The sequence below is a fragment of the Xenopus tropicalis genome, chromosome 8 (genome assembly GCF_000004195.4).
Source record: "Xenopus tropicalis strain Nigerian chromosome 8, UCB_Xtro_10.0, whole genome shotgun sequence".
NCBI classification, from domain to species: domain Eukaryota; kingdom Metazoa; phylum Chordata; class Amphibia; order Anura; family Pipidae; genus Xenopus; species Xenopus tropicalis.
The window spans coordinates 107464641-107481057 of record NC_030684.2 but is presented as its reverse complement, the minus strand read 5'-3'; the positions used below and the strand labels follow the sequence as shown (position 1 = coordinate 107481057).

At 38.0% G+C, this 16417-nt stretch overlaps 1 protein-coding gene across 9 annotated transcripts in view; it reads right to left on the bottom strand.

Annotated features, from left to right (window-relative positions):
• Window positions 1-228: 228 nt before the first annotated feature.
• Window positions 229-16417, bottom strand: part of slc8a3 (solute carrier family 8 (sodium/calcium exchanger), member 3) — a 144342-nt gene continuing 128153 nt past the window's right edge. For 4 of the 9 annotated variants that reach the window (XM_004917257.4, XM_004917259.4, XM_004917263.4 and 1 more), the window contains 5 exons: window positions 13648-13665; window positions 8202-8332; window positions 7063-7162; window positions 4701-4976; window positions 229-2920 (listed from right to left, as the gene is read on the bottom strand). In XM_004917257.4, the coding sequence (XP_004917314.1) occupies window positions 2544-2920; window positions 4701-4976; window positions 7063-7162; window positions 8202-8332; window positions 13648-13665 (902 nt within the window). In that variant the 3' untranslated portion in view covers window positions 229-2543. The remainder of the gene's footprint in view (window positions 2921-4700; window positions 4977-7062; window positions 7163-8201; window positions 8333-13647; window positions 13666-16417) is intronic. The other 5 variants (XM_004917258.4, XM_002936886.5, XM_004917260.4 and 2 more) reach the window with 3 other exon arrangements.

The following is a 16417-nucleotide window of genomic DNA, read 5'->3' as shown; positions in this document are numbered from 1 at the left end:
ATAGCTGCAGAGGGACCCTGGGAAAATATCTAAGATGGTGAAACAGTGCTGCGCTACATTTTTCCGCAGGCAGATTCAGATTTTTTTCAAAGGAGCACTGGCTGAGAGATAAAACCACAGTGACTGTATTAACTGGCAGTTGCCAACATACTGGATACCCACAGTTAATTTGGCTTTCCTTGGCCTTAAACGTTAAATAAGAATATTGGTGATTTTTGCCTAACCTCATGTCAAAAAGTAACACTACTCAGTCACCATTAGTTTCAGATTTAGCAAACATGTAAAATTACATTCATGTATGGGCACTGCAATGTCGATATAATATTTACATTATAAAATCTACACCCTTTTTTCTTATCCTTCTATTTAATTTTGTAACCCCCCCCCCCCCCCGAATTGTTATAAAATAGTCATAAAGTGCTGTGGTATTTGCTTGCTATATAAAAGTGATGAGAATGAGAGTATAGCACAGCTTCGCCACATATGGAAACTGCTTTGCTTTCTTACTAGTAATGGTTTTGTCATTTTATTTCCAGTAAAATCAGTAAAACCTGTGAGTGATGCTTCAGTGCTCAGCTCAGAAATAAGGCTCAGTGCCCTGAGTGCCTACAACCAATGTGCAGAACCCCCGGGCTCCATTACTGCAGGATATCATATAATGCTTTGTTTGCCTACTCTCTCATACCATTCAGCTTAAAGTTTGATTTCTATACATGGTTTTGTTTTTTGCACACTGCTAAACAATGTCTCTGACCATAGCCCTTGCTGCTAGCTCATAATAAAGGCCTGGGTCTTCCATGGTGATGGACTTATTACTTTGAATGTTGGCTTAAATTCCTTGATATTGTCATTTAAATACCAATTTCACACTCCATGGATATGTCATTCTTCGAGCCCAAACCAAGCACTCACAGTAGACATTTCAGGATTGGTCTGGGAGGCAATGCTATGGCTGACACAAGGTACTTAGCACCCTACAAGATCTACTCCCACATTTTCTAAGAATGCTTGCGATTAACTAGTAACAACTGCCCTTGCTGACAAAATCTGCCAATTTCACTCAAGTCATATATTACTAGGTTTAAGACTATATGATATAGTTTCATATTCCTGTGCTAGGGATACATATGGCATCCATACAAGGAACTGAATCCTTTTCATAGTCAGGTCTTTGGGATAAAATACAGTATCTTACTTTCATTTCTTCGTTCTATTCCAGTTTCGGACATTCGGACTTTCTGTTTTATATTTGAAAGTCAACACAACATATGGTGGGACTGTGTTATTTTTTTTGTTCTACAAGTAGAACATAAAACATGGAGAATAATTCATGCAGACAAATGCATTCACATCTTTCATAAATGACATTTTAATCCCTGAACAGTCCCACTTCATGTTGACGGGCTTGGATACGGTAAAAAAAAAACATGGAGTAAATTATTATGGGTTGGGAAAAGCAAAACATATAACCATCAAGATCAAAGCTGAAAACATGGGATTTACATAAATTTGTTGAAAACGCAGTAACAGGGGCTAAACGCCCAAAGCAAAGGAGGAGTGATCTGTGGGCTGCAAAGTCTGCAAACATCAAAGGAGGGAAACTCCTTCTGCCACAGAAGATGTTTGGAAACCACTCAGTGAAGATACTGTAGGTGGTGGGAAAAGCTGTTTTGGCTAAAAGCAGAGAGGTAAAAGAATCCTAACACACACACTCACCATTTTTTGTTTTGTAACCCATATAAAAGACAGCAAATTGTGATCACAGCCAATTTCATAATAAAGTCCCTACAGTCCTCTTTAACAGGAATTATTTGTCCTTTCTCTCCTTTACATCACCTGTATCAAACTATAGTTCTAGATATTAAAATAGGTTGTAATTCTTCTCCTTGGCATTCCCCATTGCCATTCCCTTTTGATTCGAACATAAAAAAAAGAAAAGAAAGAAAACAGGAAATAACAACCCTTAATCCATTTCCCCAGTATGTTTCAAAATGGAGGTGCTTCTGAGGTTTAAATGCTGCTCTATGAATGACATACCATAAATAGAGAATAAATAAGATTTTTTTTAAAGCAACTCTTTAGAGAGCTGGGGAAACAAGTCAAAACAAATATATCAGAAACATAATTGCTGGTTATAACCATCAAGTTATTGAGTTCATGGTTAGACTGCCATGTTACTTGCTACCAGGTGGCACATTAGCTATTTTACTTGAAAAAAAAAAGAAATAAATAAAAAGACTGTATTTCAAACCATATCACCTAACCTGTTTGTCAGCATCTTATAGTGTTAGGGTACCTGATTAGAAAGCGCTTGACATTTTAATAGGGGTTCTTGGCTTTCTGAGTACCACTACCTCTTATAATGCACTTCAACCAAAAGTACCAGTCTTAATGTCCTTTGGATCAAGTTTTTATTAACGTCCAGCAGTTCCAAAGATGGGGTTTCATTGGCTGGTATTCCTTCTGCTCCTACTATCTTGAGTAGGGAGTCTAATGCAGAGTGAGAGCAGCACGTTGGTTGCTGGTTTTAATCTGGTCTCACTTTAGAACCCCTTAATATAACAATATGCCTCCAGCGTAGCAAACAAGATGTAAAGTAACCACAGGCTCACAAAAAGCAAACTTGTGGCAAGTCTGTAGCCCTTGGGGCCACCCAGTTCTCCACCAATATGAGGTCGCCTCCTGTACAGCAAGACGCTGATGCAGACAAATGCGAAAATGGTGAAGAGGGTTACGGAGAATGCTAAGGTGCCTGCAGACACATGAAACTCCTGTCCTTGATAAGCCCAGTAGATGGCAGCCACAGACCATGCCAGACCAATACCCAGAAACACATTAACAGCGTTACTGCCAGTCACGTTTCCAATTGAAGCATCTGCATACACATCCTGGGTAGCAGCCACTTTACTTGCAAATGTATCTAGAAAAAAAAGGAGAAAAAAAAGAAATACTGCATCAGGGGACAGATTTTCACCCTGCATCAAATAAATCCTGCAATATATAATTTCCAAATCAAATAATGTCCTTGGATAACCTAAAAGCCTACTACAGACTAAAAAAATATAGGAAAAAAAACTGTTTTTTTTTTCATTGAGATGGCTTGTTTATGACATACAATGATCTGAAGAGGAATGTATAATATCCAGCAGGCATGCATATTCCTCCATTAATGCTTTATCCTTCCGTGCTTGAATAAACTATACTAAAATGTGCCATAATTATGAGCAGGCAGGCTACCTTTGGAATAAGAATTTTGTTTTCTTTTAAAAGCTAATGTTTGTGATTTGGAGCCAGAGCCAATGTCCCATGATAGATGTCACTGCCCCAGCATATTTTTGTCAGACATGACTGAATAAGGTGGTCCGTGGTTTTCTTAATAGAAGCAGTTTGTTGTGCATTGTAGAGTAAAAACACAGTACACATGCCTCATTAAACCAGTGTATGAACACCAATGCAGGCTAGACCGGGCTGATTGCCGGTCGCTCAATCTCTACATAGGTCTCATAAGTAACCACATGAGTACTGACCTTGTTCATAGATATATTAAATGATAATTAAAGCTACATAGTTCCTTTGTGTGACATATAACAGATAGTAGACTGAATCTCTCCTCCCTTAATCATTCTGTTTAGCTATGTGAGCTTGGATGCTTAAATCAAAAACTATACCCGGAACAGAAGCACTGGCTTTCCGAGAGACTGCTATATGTGCAGCCACCTTAGGAAATGGGAATTACAAAAATATTGCATTGTCATGGAACGCTTCTGCAAGTATTGTGCAGTGAAAGGTTGGAATACTCGGCATAAGTCTGTTCATACATCAGCAGTAAACTTAGCAGCAGTCTTTTCAGTGCTCACTAAATAACAGTGTGGCTTTTGGGAAAGGATAGCTTCATTTATAGCAAATAGTATTTCACTTACATTATTTATCAAGACATGAAGATAAACATACTTCTACTTAAATATGGACATTTTGTGAATTTTGGGAATATGGGAATTAGGATCAGCGTCATGGAAAAGAAAGTTTCAGTCACGGGACCTCCATTACTATGTCACAGATCAGCTTACATTCTATGACCAACACAATCCAGACACAAAATGTTTGCAGTTGGAACACTTCCATACTGTCTCTGGAAGGAACATCAGCACAGGAACTATTCACAGGAAGTGGAGGCTTTTTATGGTTGATCAGAAGCAGACAAACCTAACATCACCATTCACCAAGTGGAGAGTAAAGGTCACTGCCTATAGACTCTGTAGCAGTGTTGAAAGTACTCCTCTGGAGTTTTTGGCAGTCTGATAGAAAATCTGGGTTTGTTAAATGCCAGGGCACTGCCAGCCTGAATGCATAATGCCGACAGCAACGTTTGGTTAAAAAAGAACAGTGGCTTTGGGTTGTTTTCATAGTATGGGCCTCTAGTTCCACTGAATCCACAGAGTGGATCGATGAATTAATAATCCTGAAGACCCATTCAAATCTAGAGGAAAGCCTTCCCAGAATGCTATTATAGCAGCAAAGGGAGGAACTTTATATGAATGCCCTTGGTTTGGGAATGAGATGTTGCATAAGCAGGTGTTTGGCTATATGGCATGTTATTCATTGCACTATGATGGAGGATGAAATTTCTTCACCCTGTACAGTGTTAATATAGAAGATCTTTATCATTACCAGCATCAACACATATCAAGACATTAACTTACCAGGCACAGAGGTGCCAAAAGCTACAAACACCACTGCAGTTACAGAGTCCTTCAAACCAATGGTGCAGCCAAAGTGGGAGGCAAGGTCTCCGATGATTGCAGTGAGAATGCCAATGATAATAATTGACACCACAAAACAAGCCCACCCATTTAAATATTCAGTGGGAGGCACACAGGCAAAAAGCACTTTCCAGAACACGGTCAGGAAATGCATTACGTAGTCAAAACAAGATGGCAGCCTTTCCTCTCCAGATTCATCTTCTTCTTCATCTCCAGCTACAAAGTATAGGCAAGAAAACAGACCATAACTTGTCAGGTACATTATATTTAACTTCCAAGTTTGGTTTAATACAAATAACCCAAGTCTTAAGCAGGGATGCTAATGCATGTTCATGGGGGCAGCCTGTGGGCGCCGAGATTGTAAATCCGGCATTGACTACTTCTTATAGGATTACATATACAAATAAGTCAATGTAATGTATATTGCAACGTTGCTTAGAATTATGTTTTCTTTTATTAGGCAAAAAATTATATTTTGGATTGACTTGTCCTTTAACACAACAGAAGTTTCCATGTAAAAAAGTCTATAAAATGCCTGTGATCTCTTGTTCTGAGTTGAAGGTGCAGGACCCACACAGCTCATCTTCACTAATTAAATAATGAATAAACTTTGTTTATCTTTTTACCTCAAGTATAAATCATTTATTAAAAATAAATCTGTTTATTTTATGTGTACATATATATATATGTAAAATGCACTTGGCCACAGGGGAGTTGCACAAATCCAGAAGTGTGCAACCCTATGGTAATATATATATTTACTAGCGTTTCTCCATTTTCCCAGGATTCTTTTTTTTTTCCAGTGTCCAGGCAAGATCCTTCCAATCCTTCCAATGGCATAGATACTTGCACACATACAGGTTGCTATAATCAGCTCTTGCACATGTTTTCTGCTGGAAATTCTATGGCTGGAGTGAATAGAGATATTGCAGGAGCATTACCCAACCAATAGACTTAAGGTTGCCATACACTGTAAGATCCGCTCACTTGGTGAGGGCGCCAAGTGAGCAGATCTTCTCCTGAAATGCCCACCTACAGGTGGCCAAAATCAGGCTAATTTGATTGTTTGGCCCTAGGGATAAGCGTTTATTTCGCTTCCATATTTCTGCTCCGTATGGGAGCAAAATTTACATGCATCTGGGCGGCATGCTGCCCCTAAATTTAGGCTGCCTAGGCCCAGGCCTTTCTGGCCTTGGCACAAATCCGGGCCTGGGTCGACTCCTCCACTTAAAGCAACTGCTTGGTTGCACCCCCCACTTCAATTAAAGGTGAAGACACACGGAGCTACTAGTAGCTCCTACTTTTTCACTGCTAATAAACTTACCGTGCCACTCGTAGAGACAATTATCAGTAAATTATCAGCATTTTCTATTTTGTAGTCGTGACAAGTAGCTGCTATTAGTAGCTCCGTGTGTCTTTACCCTTTGACTTTACTAAACAAAGCTATCAGGAGGTAAGATCGCTTTATTATTATATGGCTGCTGTGTCTCCAGAGTACAGAAGCTCTGATATGGGCCAAAGCACTGAACAAAATCTCTCAATAAAGATATATTAAAAAAAAACAGTAGTAAATATTTTATAAATAACATTAGTGACAATTAGATCAAAGAACTGTTTCAGTCCAAAATAGTTATATCTACATGTGTTTATTATATGGTGCTATTCAAATTTCAATGTATCATTTGTAGTGTAGTTTTGGGGCTGCATCTTCTTTAAAAAACTGCAGAGCTCCATTTTTTTATGGGGGCTACGGAATGGATAGATTAATTAATATAACAGCAGTGCGAAATGGGAAAAGAGAAGCCTACAGGCAAAAGTCCGACAGTTGCGCTATAAAGCATGCTTGATCAACCAGCTGTTACTAAACACAAAGAATCCTTCTGTAATCTCTGTTGCTGTAGGGTGTTCACACTTCATAATGTGATATAGTACACCTTATAGCGCGCTTTCTCTATAATGGAAATTATCGTTTGAAATACATCAATTTTCAATGGATGGCTACACCCCCCTCCCCCTGGAGCATTGTGAATAATTGGTGGGACTGATATTTACAAACTGTTATCTTTTATAAAGTCTATTCATGTAGATAGTCTAACTGCTAAAGAGCACCGTTCATACAGAACCATTAATGCTCTACACGATGTGTTTCCCCGAGAGACTGTAGGGTGAGATAAGAATAATGATGGAGTTACCATCAGAGACATTCCATATTACTCTTATTCTTCAGGGAGAAAGAAACACCATTTTGTTTTAATATATATCTAGGTTGAAAGAACACAACATCAAAACAGCGTTATCTCACCAGCACTGACAGTAATAGCTTCCATGAACTGATCTCTCCATGAATGTGTCCCTACTACCAGGGCAAGGTTGGTCTTCTTAATCAACTTGTCCACAGTGCTCTAGAAGGAAAATAATTCACCACTCAAACATACATATTGAAGAAGTAGCAGCCATCAATAAAAGGTAACATTCAGTTGTTAGATGAATAAAACACTGCAGGAAAACATTGGCTATCCACCATTCCCTTCGTCTTTGAGCAGAACCTGCCCCATTCACTAAGTTTAGGTAAAATCTAAAAAAGTTAGTGAAATTCCACATTTACTGGACCCCCAATCACAGCATTTGCTGTGGGATAATCTTGATAATATCAGGGTCAATTGTGGAAAGAGTGTTCCACCTCTCAACTAGTTCAAGGAAGGTAAAACTCAACAAATGGAGGACCTTCTGAAATAGAGAATAAGCGTTTTGGGTTTACGGCTGAGAGCACTGAAATGAAGTACTACACCTGGAGTATTTGACTTAAATTGTCCAAACTTTAAACTAAGAAATTGCAGAACACGTGTTTTACTATAGGGTTGTCTAGTCTGTGACTTTGACTTTCCACCTACATCTCCCTTTACAACTTGCTGAGAATAATAGGAAATGTATTTACACAAGCGGAGATCCATCAATGTCCCTATTTTAAACACATTTTTTAGGAAGTAAAATATATTAAGCACCTAACAATTATGGCATACGATATTTTGGCTTTTTCATATAATCCATTTATAATCTGATTTTTTGCTCTCCGTTTACCAGATCATGCCAAGACTCAGAAAAACCAAACATATCAGCTTTAATGAGCCATCATAATCATAATCATATTGTCCTGTATTCCTTAATTATTCATTCAAGTATTTCGTATCTTGTTTTATAGGCCACTCTATAAGCAAACACAATTTCCTTCCATTAGCTTTACCTGCCCTTTCCTCCCAATTACCTCCGAGACAGCAAATTCAGGGAGCTTTTCATAGATATGTTTAACAAGGCCTGTTTATTCTTTACTGCAAAACCTAAAGGGACTATTAACTGTTTGTGGCTCCTCTTTTCCCTGCCTATCTTTCCTATTCTTGCATGTGCAAATTCTATAGATTATATTTTAACCAAACCTAAACTCACCTTAAACTCATATGATTCTTCAATGACGACTTCAAGCTTTGGGTGCTCTCCCAAAATCGGCTTCCCCATTTCAGCAATTCGCTTGGCTTCTTCCTCCTCCACGGACAGCTTCCTTTCTGTGAGATCTGCTGCTAGGACATCAGGACAATGGGGTCAGTACAGAACTGCAGTTCTCAGTGAATTATATAAGGTTAATCCTGAAGTGCTGGGTAAACACTGTGCATTAGAAAATATAATGGCTGCAAAGATTCCATGTATTATGCTTTGAAAAAAAACAAAGAAAACAAAAAAACTCCCAATAGTAATTATGTCCTAGTGTATAGACCCCTTTATAATAAATTGTATGCATATTCACAGATATTTTGTTCAATTCTTAACTGTAAGAAGATCTTACTGTGCATATGGCCATCCAGCTAAATAGCCATCCATGCTTGTGGGCAACATTAAATTTGTACAATTTACCCAGATACATGCCTGATGAAAATCCCACTATGAGCCCCAGTCTGTGGGCTGAACACAATTGTGGGGTGTAGCCCTGAGATGTACAATAACATTCTCAAATTCCAAAAAATAAATTATTTTATGACTATACTAATTAAAACAATATTACATACACTTTCATGCATAATTTTCAGTTTTAGAGATATATATTTTTATATATAGATGTTGATTTAAACATTGTTGCTCAAACATGAATTCACACTAGCACATATATCACTAGTAGGGTAACATATTCCTTAGGGTTTTCCAGCACAGCCGCAAACTTCCCAGATGTAGAGAAACCATAGGGGCACATTTATCAAAGGTTTGATATTTTTTTCCTGCAATTCTTATTTTTTTGCACTAAAACATTATTATTTTGTTGGTTTTAAACTATTCTAGAACATGTTAGAGATTTGAAAGTTTCAGAAAGAAGACAGGGGTTATATATGCAACAGGGGTGGTGTGTTTGCAACCTGGTTAAGGCAGGAGTAAAGTAAAGGGCTACTGTATTTTAAAGGTATTGTGCACTTAAGACCTGCACTGGTCTGATTTATTGGACTTAGATTGTAAGCTCTATGGGGCAGGGACCTCCTTCCTACTGTGTCTCATACCACATGGCACTTATATATATATATATATATATATATATATATATATATTTATTGTATTTATTTATTATATCACTTGTCCTCCCTGTGTGTAATGTTGTATTCTGTGAGATTGTACAGCGCTGCGTACCCTTGTGGCGCTTTATAAATAAGTTATACATACATACATACAGTACTTACACCCACTACCTGCTTCTTACACATACATGTCCTTTTCTACTCATAACCCTTTTACCCTTAGCCTAAACCACCCTATTGTATAGCTCTGACCTCTAAGGTCTATGAATTTCTTCACTATTCCCTGTAACCTGCAATGCTTCACAGACACATATTATGACACCACAACCACACACAACCAATTGTGAAGCACAGAAAAATTTGAAGGCAGACAAATAATTCACTATTTGCACAAAACCACCCATTACCCTGAGCAAACACATTTTCATTAGTGGCCTACAAAAACGTAAAGGGAACATTACTCTTGTGATTTGTGTTAAGTTAGAAAGATATCTAGCTAGCAAGTTATAAGGATAACACACATTCTTAGGCAGCCGCAATGGGGCTAAGATCAACGTGTTCTTAAGAGTTTAGATCTTAGTCAATACTGAATTTTGGGGTAAAGTTAAGAGAAAAGTTTGTGGGCTCGAGATAACAGAAAAAAAGAAAATTCTGCGTTTTAAAAATTACAGTCCGGAAATAAAAAGGAAAAAATGATCACTGCCTGTGAAATAGATAGGTGGCACATGTTATTTTAGTAAGTTATTTTCCTGTATATTCCGAGCACAATGAATTGTTGCATTCATCAACCGCAAACAATACCCCCTGAGGTGTGCCTCTCATAGACATGAATTGTGAATGTCAACAGTTTCCATTATTTAACCGCTTTTTTCTGTGAAGCTTTTTATTGCTATGTTGGTAATAAATCAGTAATTCAACAAGTCCAATTAATTATATAGTGGATGGATTGATGTCTTCCTGTTTATGTTTGCTGTGCCTGGCTTCCAACACAAATGCAACTGACACGACACAAATTATGAACAGGCTCAATTCTAAGGGCTAAATTTATCAAGAGATGAGTATTGATCAATCCTGCCACAAAACAAAATCATATCAGTGTCAAATGACTGTAATATGGAGCTTAATTGTTAATAGGCTACACAATAGGCAATCATTAAACAATAGAACTTGAACGAGCTGTTCACAAGAAGTACCATATACACACATGTACTGTACGTGTGCTTACGTAGAGCAGTTATATAGCACCAAGATATTCCATAGTACTAAACAGCAGAAAATGGCCTTATATCTCAAAACAAGGATTAAATACAAACACTAATACTACAGAATGAAAGAGCCTTGCTCATTACAGATTACATATACCACAGCAGGCAGTGCTGCAATCAGAGCAAGACCTAACTCCTTGATCTACATTCCAGCAAGTGCCGCATCTCAGGGTCAGCCCTACGGGGAAAGTGGCAAAGTCTCAAAACGGGGCACTTTGCTCCCCTTTCCTGCACATTACAGACTGGAAAATGGCATCAGTGGATCAATAGCAGATGACAGGGAGTTAAAGGGATATATTTATCATAAAGTGGAGTGAAGCATTACCAGTGATGTTGCACAGGGCAACCAATCAGCAATTAGATTTCAACAGTAAAGGTGCCCATACACCTTCAGAGTGGATCTTCTCCCGATATCCCCAGCTATGGGTGGGCGATATCAGGAGAATCCAGGCCCTGGTGCCAAACAATCAAATTATAACGACGAGTAACATCAACCAGCCGATACGGTCCCCGTTCCGACTAGATTTTTTAACCTGCCCGATCGAGATCTGGCAGGCCCGTCGGTAGTGCCCATACACGGGCTGATTAGCTGCCGAATCTAAGGGACCGATATCGGAAGCTAGAATCGGCCCATGTTAGGAACCTTTAGAAAACCAAAGCAAAGTATCTGATTGGCTGCTATGAGCAACATCACTGCTAATGTTTCACTCCACTTTTTACACAGCATGATAAATATACCCCTGAATGTATCATTATTAAAAGGAGGAAAGAGGGTCAGGTTAAACAAGTAAAAAAACTAGGGAAATGTTTGCTGTAACATCAACAGAACATAAGGAGTTGAGTAGGTGATTGTTAGTAGAGCAGTTTGGGTTAAACGCAAGGTTACAATAGGGTCACATAGAAAAAGTGCAATTCTGATAACAAGTCTGCCCCCCCATCAGTAATAGTAGTTTACATAAATGATGACAGAAGCTGGTGTGGGTTATAGGGCGTATATGATGGTGAGGTGTCTGAGGAGGGGTAGCCATATAATGGGAGTTGGAATCTTTGCTGCATCTTGTGTAAGGCATGTTGTACATTACGGATATTCTATAAACAGAGCAAGATTATTTCGTTATTGGCTTCATATAAGTGAAGCAGAGGGACAGGGTAGTAAATTAAGCAAACAGTCAGTTCTATGAGCATCAATGGGAAATGGAGGCCATGAAACACTGTTTTGAACTTTAATACTTGTATTTTAAAATATCATTTAAATAAGTCATGTGACACAAAACAGACACAGCTAATCATTGTTTATAAAGATACAGTTTACATGATATTGGTTTTTTTGTCATTTCTATTTTTGACCTACTATGATATGAAATGCTATTTCAGGCACAAAAACTGCATGGTATAGACAACGTTTGCATCAGTCTTAGCAGCCAATGAGGAGGAAGCATTTTCTGGTCACCTGTTTCAAAGCAAATTTGCGATGGGCTGCTGTGAAATACTAGTCCTATTGCAAATGCTGTGTCTTTTATTATATTACCCTCAGTGTTACCTTCTCAGATAGCACACAGAAATGAAAAGGTACCATATTCTGATTGCCAGCCCTAGCTGACAGTTGATGACTGCATTGATTCTTTAAATGCACATCAGCTGTTCTTCCCCGACCAAGGGTCATTGACTTTACTGCTTATTTCTGTCACCAGCAAAGTAAAAAATATCAAGAGATGTGTGTGGGTGTTTGTCTTTTACCCAAGAGATATAATAAGAAAAGACAAAAAGACAGTGGAGTTCTATTGTTTTTTTATACTGAGACACAATGTCACAAGTATCTATTGATACTGAAGCAAATTAATTTGTCCATTTAAAGGGGTGGTTCACCTTTACATATACTTTTAGTATGTTTTATGTTTAGTATGTTGCTGTTCCTAGCAACTTTGCAATTGGTTTTCATTATTTATAGTTTTTGGATTATTTGCCTTTCTCTTCTCCCACTTTCCAGCATTCAAATGGGGGGCACTGACCCGGCAGCCAGAACCTATTGCTCTGTGTGGCTACATTTTTATTATTATTATTATTATTATTAGTTTTTACTACTTTATTTCTGTGCAGCCCCTCTCCTATTCATATTCCCATCTCTTATTTAAACCACTGCCTGATTACTAGGGTAAAAATGACCCAGCAACCAGATAGCTGCTAAAATACCATCAAAAATGAAGACCAATTGCTGTGTTAGAATATCAATGTCTACAATATATTAAAAGTTAATTTAAAGGTTAACTACCCCTTTAACAACCTTTATGAAAACCCATTCTAAGAACCCTGTGCAGGAGTTCCTCGCAGAAGGGCTCCTGGTTTTTAATGGTAAATCAATGGTTTTGTTTGCCTATCCCTACACAATCTCTCAGGCTGACTGGTTACAACCTTTCAATCTACTTGGGTTATACTATGCTACAAGTTTTTAGAATGGGAAATATTCTGGTCAGTCAAACAGTCTATACCAGGGGTCCCCAACCTTTTATACTCGTGAGCTACATTTAAATGTAAAAAATGTTGGGGAGTAACACAAGCATGAAAATTGTTCCTGGATGCCAAATAATGCTGTGATTGGGTATTTGGTAGCCCCTATGTGGATTGGCAGCCTACAGGAGGCTCTGCTTGGCAGTACAACTGGTTTCTATGCAGCCAAGACTTGCCTCCAAGCCAAGAATTCAAAATTAAGCACCTGTTTGAGGCCACTGGGAGCAACATCCAAGGGGTTAGTGAGCCCCCGAGCCACTGGTTGGGGATCACTGGTCTATACTAACAAGAAGTCAGAAAGGGAATGTTCTGGTCAGTAGGAATAATTCCCTAGACCGCCTAACAGTGTCTTTAGAGACAGATACCATAACAATAATAATTGTTAACCATGATAATTGCAGTTCTGAAGGTAATTAAGGTTATGTTGTTTTCATCGCATGCATGGAGCCAGGTTGGCACAATTGGTTTACAGTCAGTAGGCATTACAATATTATACCCACTTGATAACACAAAGCTAACTGCAGAAAATGCCAATTTCAAGCTCCCAGAATGACTTCATTAACTTACCTTGATTCAACAGCAGTGCTTTAATACAAACCAAAAAGAGAAAGAGAGAAAGAAGAAAAAAGAATTCAAATTAAAATGAGGTTTCCAACTAAAGAAAAATATGAGTTGCGAAGTTAGAAATGAATGCACATGCACATACATGTCAACACCAGGGAATTCTAGAACATCCAAGTTAGCCTGTGACACGTGTCTCCTGCGACGTCTGCCAGACTCTTAGGGCAATGCAGATATTCTGTGTTCTTGGACTGTACTGAGCCATATTACTGTGTATAACCTAATGCCAGTGATATCAGTCATGGGCGGTATATAGCTAACGGACAATATCATACTGAAATCAATAAATGATCTGCAGGGGTTTTCACCATTATGGTCTCCAGAAACAAATCTCAGATTTGCCTGCCTGAGTACCGTATCTCTCAGCCCTCTCTTATTTAGGCACATGTAACAAATATAACATTCACCACTGTCTACACAACTCTACTATAGCGAGAGCGAATGGGCCCTGGTGGGACTACTATGCAGATATATCATAATGTTATTTCTTATTCCGTTTACAAAGATTTCTTAAAAACTGTACCAATAAATTATTAACTCCCATCAACTATGCAAGAATAATAATCCATTGCCACATTAGCATTCAGGACGGAATGTGGAAGTTATGTTGATGTTTTATTTCAGTTAGCATTTTTCTGATTAAACAAAAGGAAATTGGGAACAGATTAAACTTCATGGATTTATTACTAATTCACAGATGAGGATGTGAAGTCATTTTAATCATAATTTATATGCTGTGAAACTGGGGAGGGGGGTATAAACCTATTACAATGTGCGTGTAATAAATATTATATTCTGCCTTAAAAACAAGTATTTTAGGCATGTAAAGAGAATATCTGATCAGCTAAATCAGCTGCTGCAATGTATGTCTTATTTGTAGAGCCCTTTGATACAGAATGGTAAGATGCTTCCTATCCTAGCAGGCAAAATCACTGCATTACAGTATATTTCAAGTTACATTTTAATATTTTTTTGCTTGAGATTAATTGTAATAACTGGGTTCCATACACAGGGATTTTGGATGAAGAGTTGCTAGTGTGGGCAAGGAATAGCATAAGTAATGCACTACAGGCTCTACTCACTTCATAACACTGATGCTTTTGCAATTAATTGCAACCAATGAATTCAGTCACAGCAGGGTTATTGTGAATATGTCAAATGGTGTAAAATCAATGATAACCATGTCACACATGATACACACTGCCACACTAGCCAATGGTGGCTTGAAAATGAATGGGATAATGGAATAGGAGGTATCAACTAATGGATCAGTGATGTATTCATATACAAACACTATAAAAGTAAAAATACGTGACATTTTGTAGTGTCTTAAATTATGAGGGGATTAGAGCAGCCCTCCTTACCCAGGAGGATGTATGTAGATGTATCTCATTGGCTATTCATATACCTAATTGTAAAGTAATTCTGTATTTAATTAAATGATCACTCACATCCTAACTAGGTATAGAATCTGATAGATACTGCTATATCTTGTGCAATTCTAGACCATGCTAATTCATCTGACTCATGTCTGCAATCTAATCCTGAGCTCGTCAGGCTCATATACATATGGAAGTTGGCTCTTTGATCATCTGAACTGTAAATTCTCTAACGCACTACAGAGCTAATGTAATGAAAGGTGTCAACTATGGTACTGTTCTAATATCCCATAATAACTAGGAAGCTGTGCTAGTGCAGAAATCCAGGACTTAGTTAGCAATATGCAGAGCTTGTCTCATTAAAGACATTACCTACATATTTAATTAACCATCATTTAGAGAGCGCAGAAACTGATAATATTTATACAATTGTAGAAAAGAAGAAACACTATATAAACGGCAAAAAAACTTTTTGGTTCACAACCCTTTTAAAAAGCTACACAGTAAAAATTCAGTGATTGGTGGCAGAGTTTTTGTTTTTCTGATATAAGAATATAAATGTACATTACTGTGTATGATTTAAAGATGAAACATGCACTTACCACAGTAGGAGACTCTCTTTTAATGTAAGCTAATACAGGTATGGGATCTGTTATCCAAAAAACCCGTTATCCAAAAGGTTCCAAATTACGGGAAGGCCATCACCCATAGATTACTTTTGCATCAAATAATTTACATTTTTAAAAGTGATTTCCTTTTTCTCTGTAATAGTAAAACAGTACATTGTACTTGATCCTAAGAAATAATTAATCCTCACTGAAGGCAAAACAATCCAATAGGGTTTAATTAATGTTTCAATTCTTTTTTAGGTATAGAGATCCTAATTACAGAAAGATCCCTTATCCGGAAAACTCCAGGTCCCGAGCATTCTGGATAAGTTCCGTACCTGTACATTACCAAGTTCAATTATTCCCATCAGTCTATGCCCCAGTGGAACATTCAATCTCATAGTCTCATAGTGACATGTACAATGAGGTGAAATACTCCAGGAGCCAAGTAGCCCAATATTATATCATACAAAGATACCGCAGAAACAGTAGGAGAGCATAAAAACCCCACACAGAGTGCCCGGTCAAAATCAGATGTGCTGTGAGTACAAATACTAATAATTAAATATAAACACTTAACACAGTAAAAAGTAACTGGCATGTGTTAAGAAGAAACAGGTCCCTGTCTCGTACAGCTTACAGATCTAATGACTGCGCATACATGTGAGCATCTGCTTATTTGGCCAGGTTGCCAATATCAGGCTGATCCAATAGCTTGGCCCTTGGGCC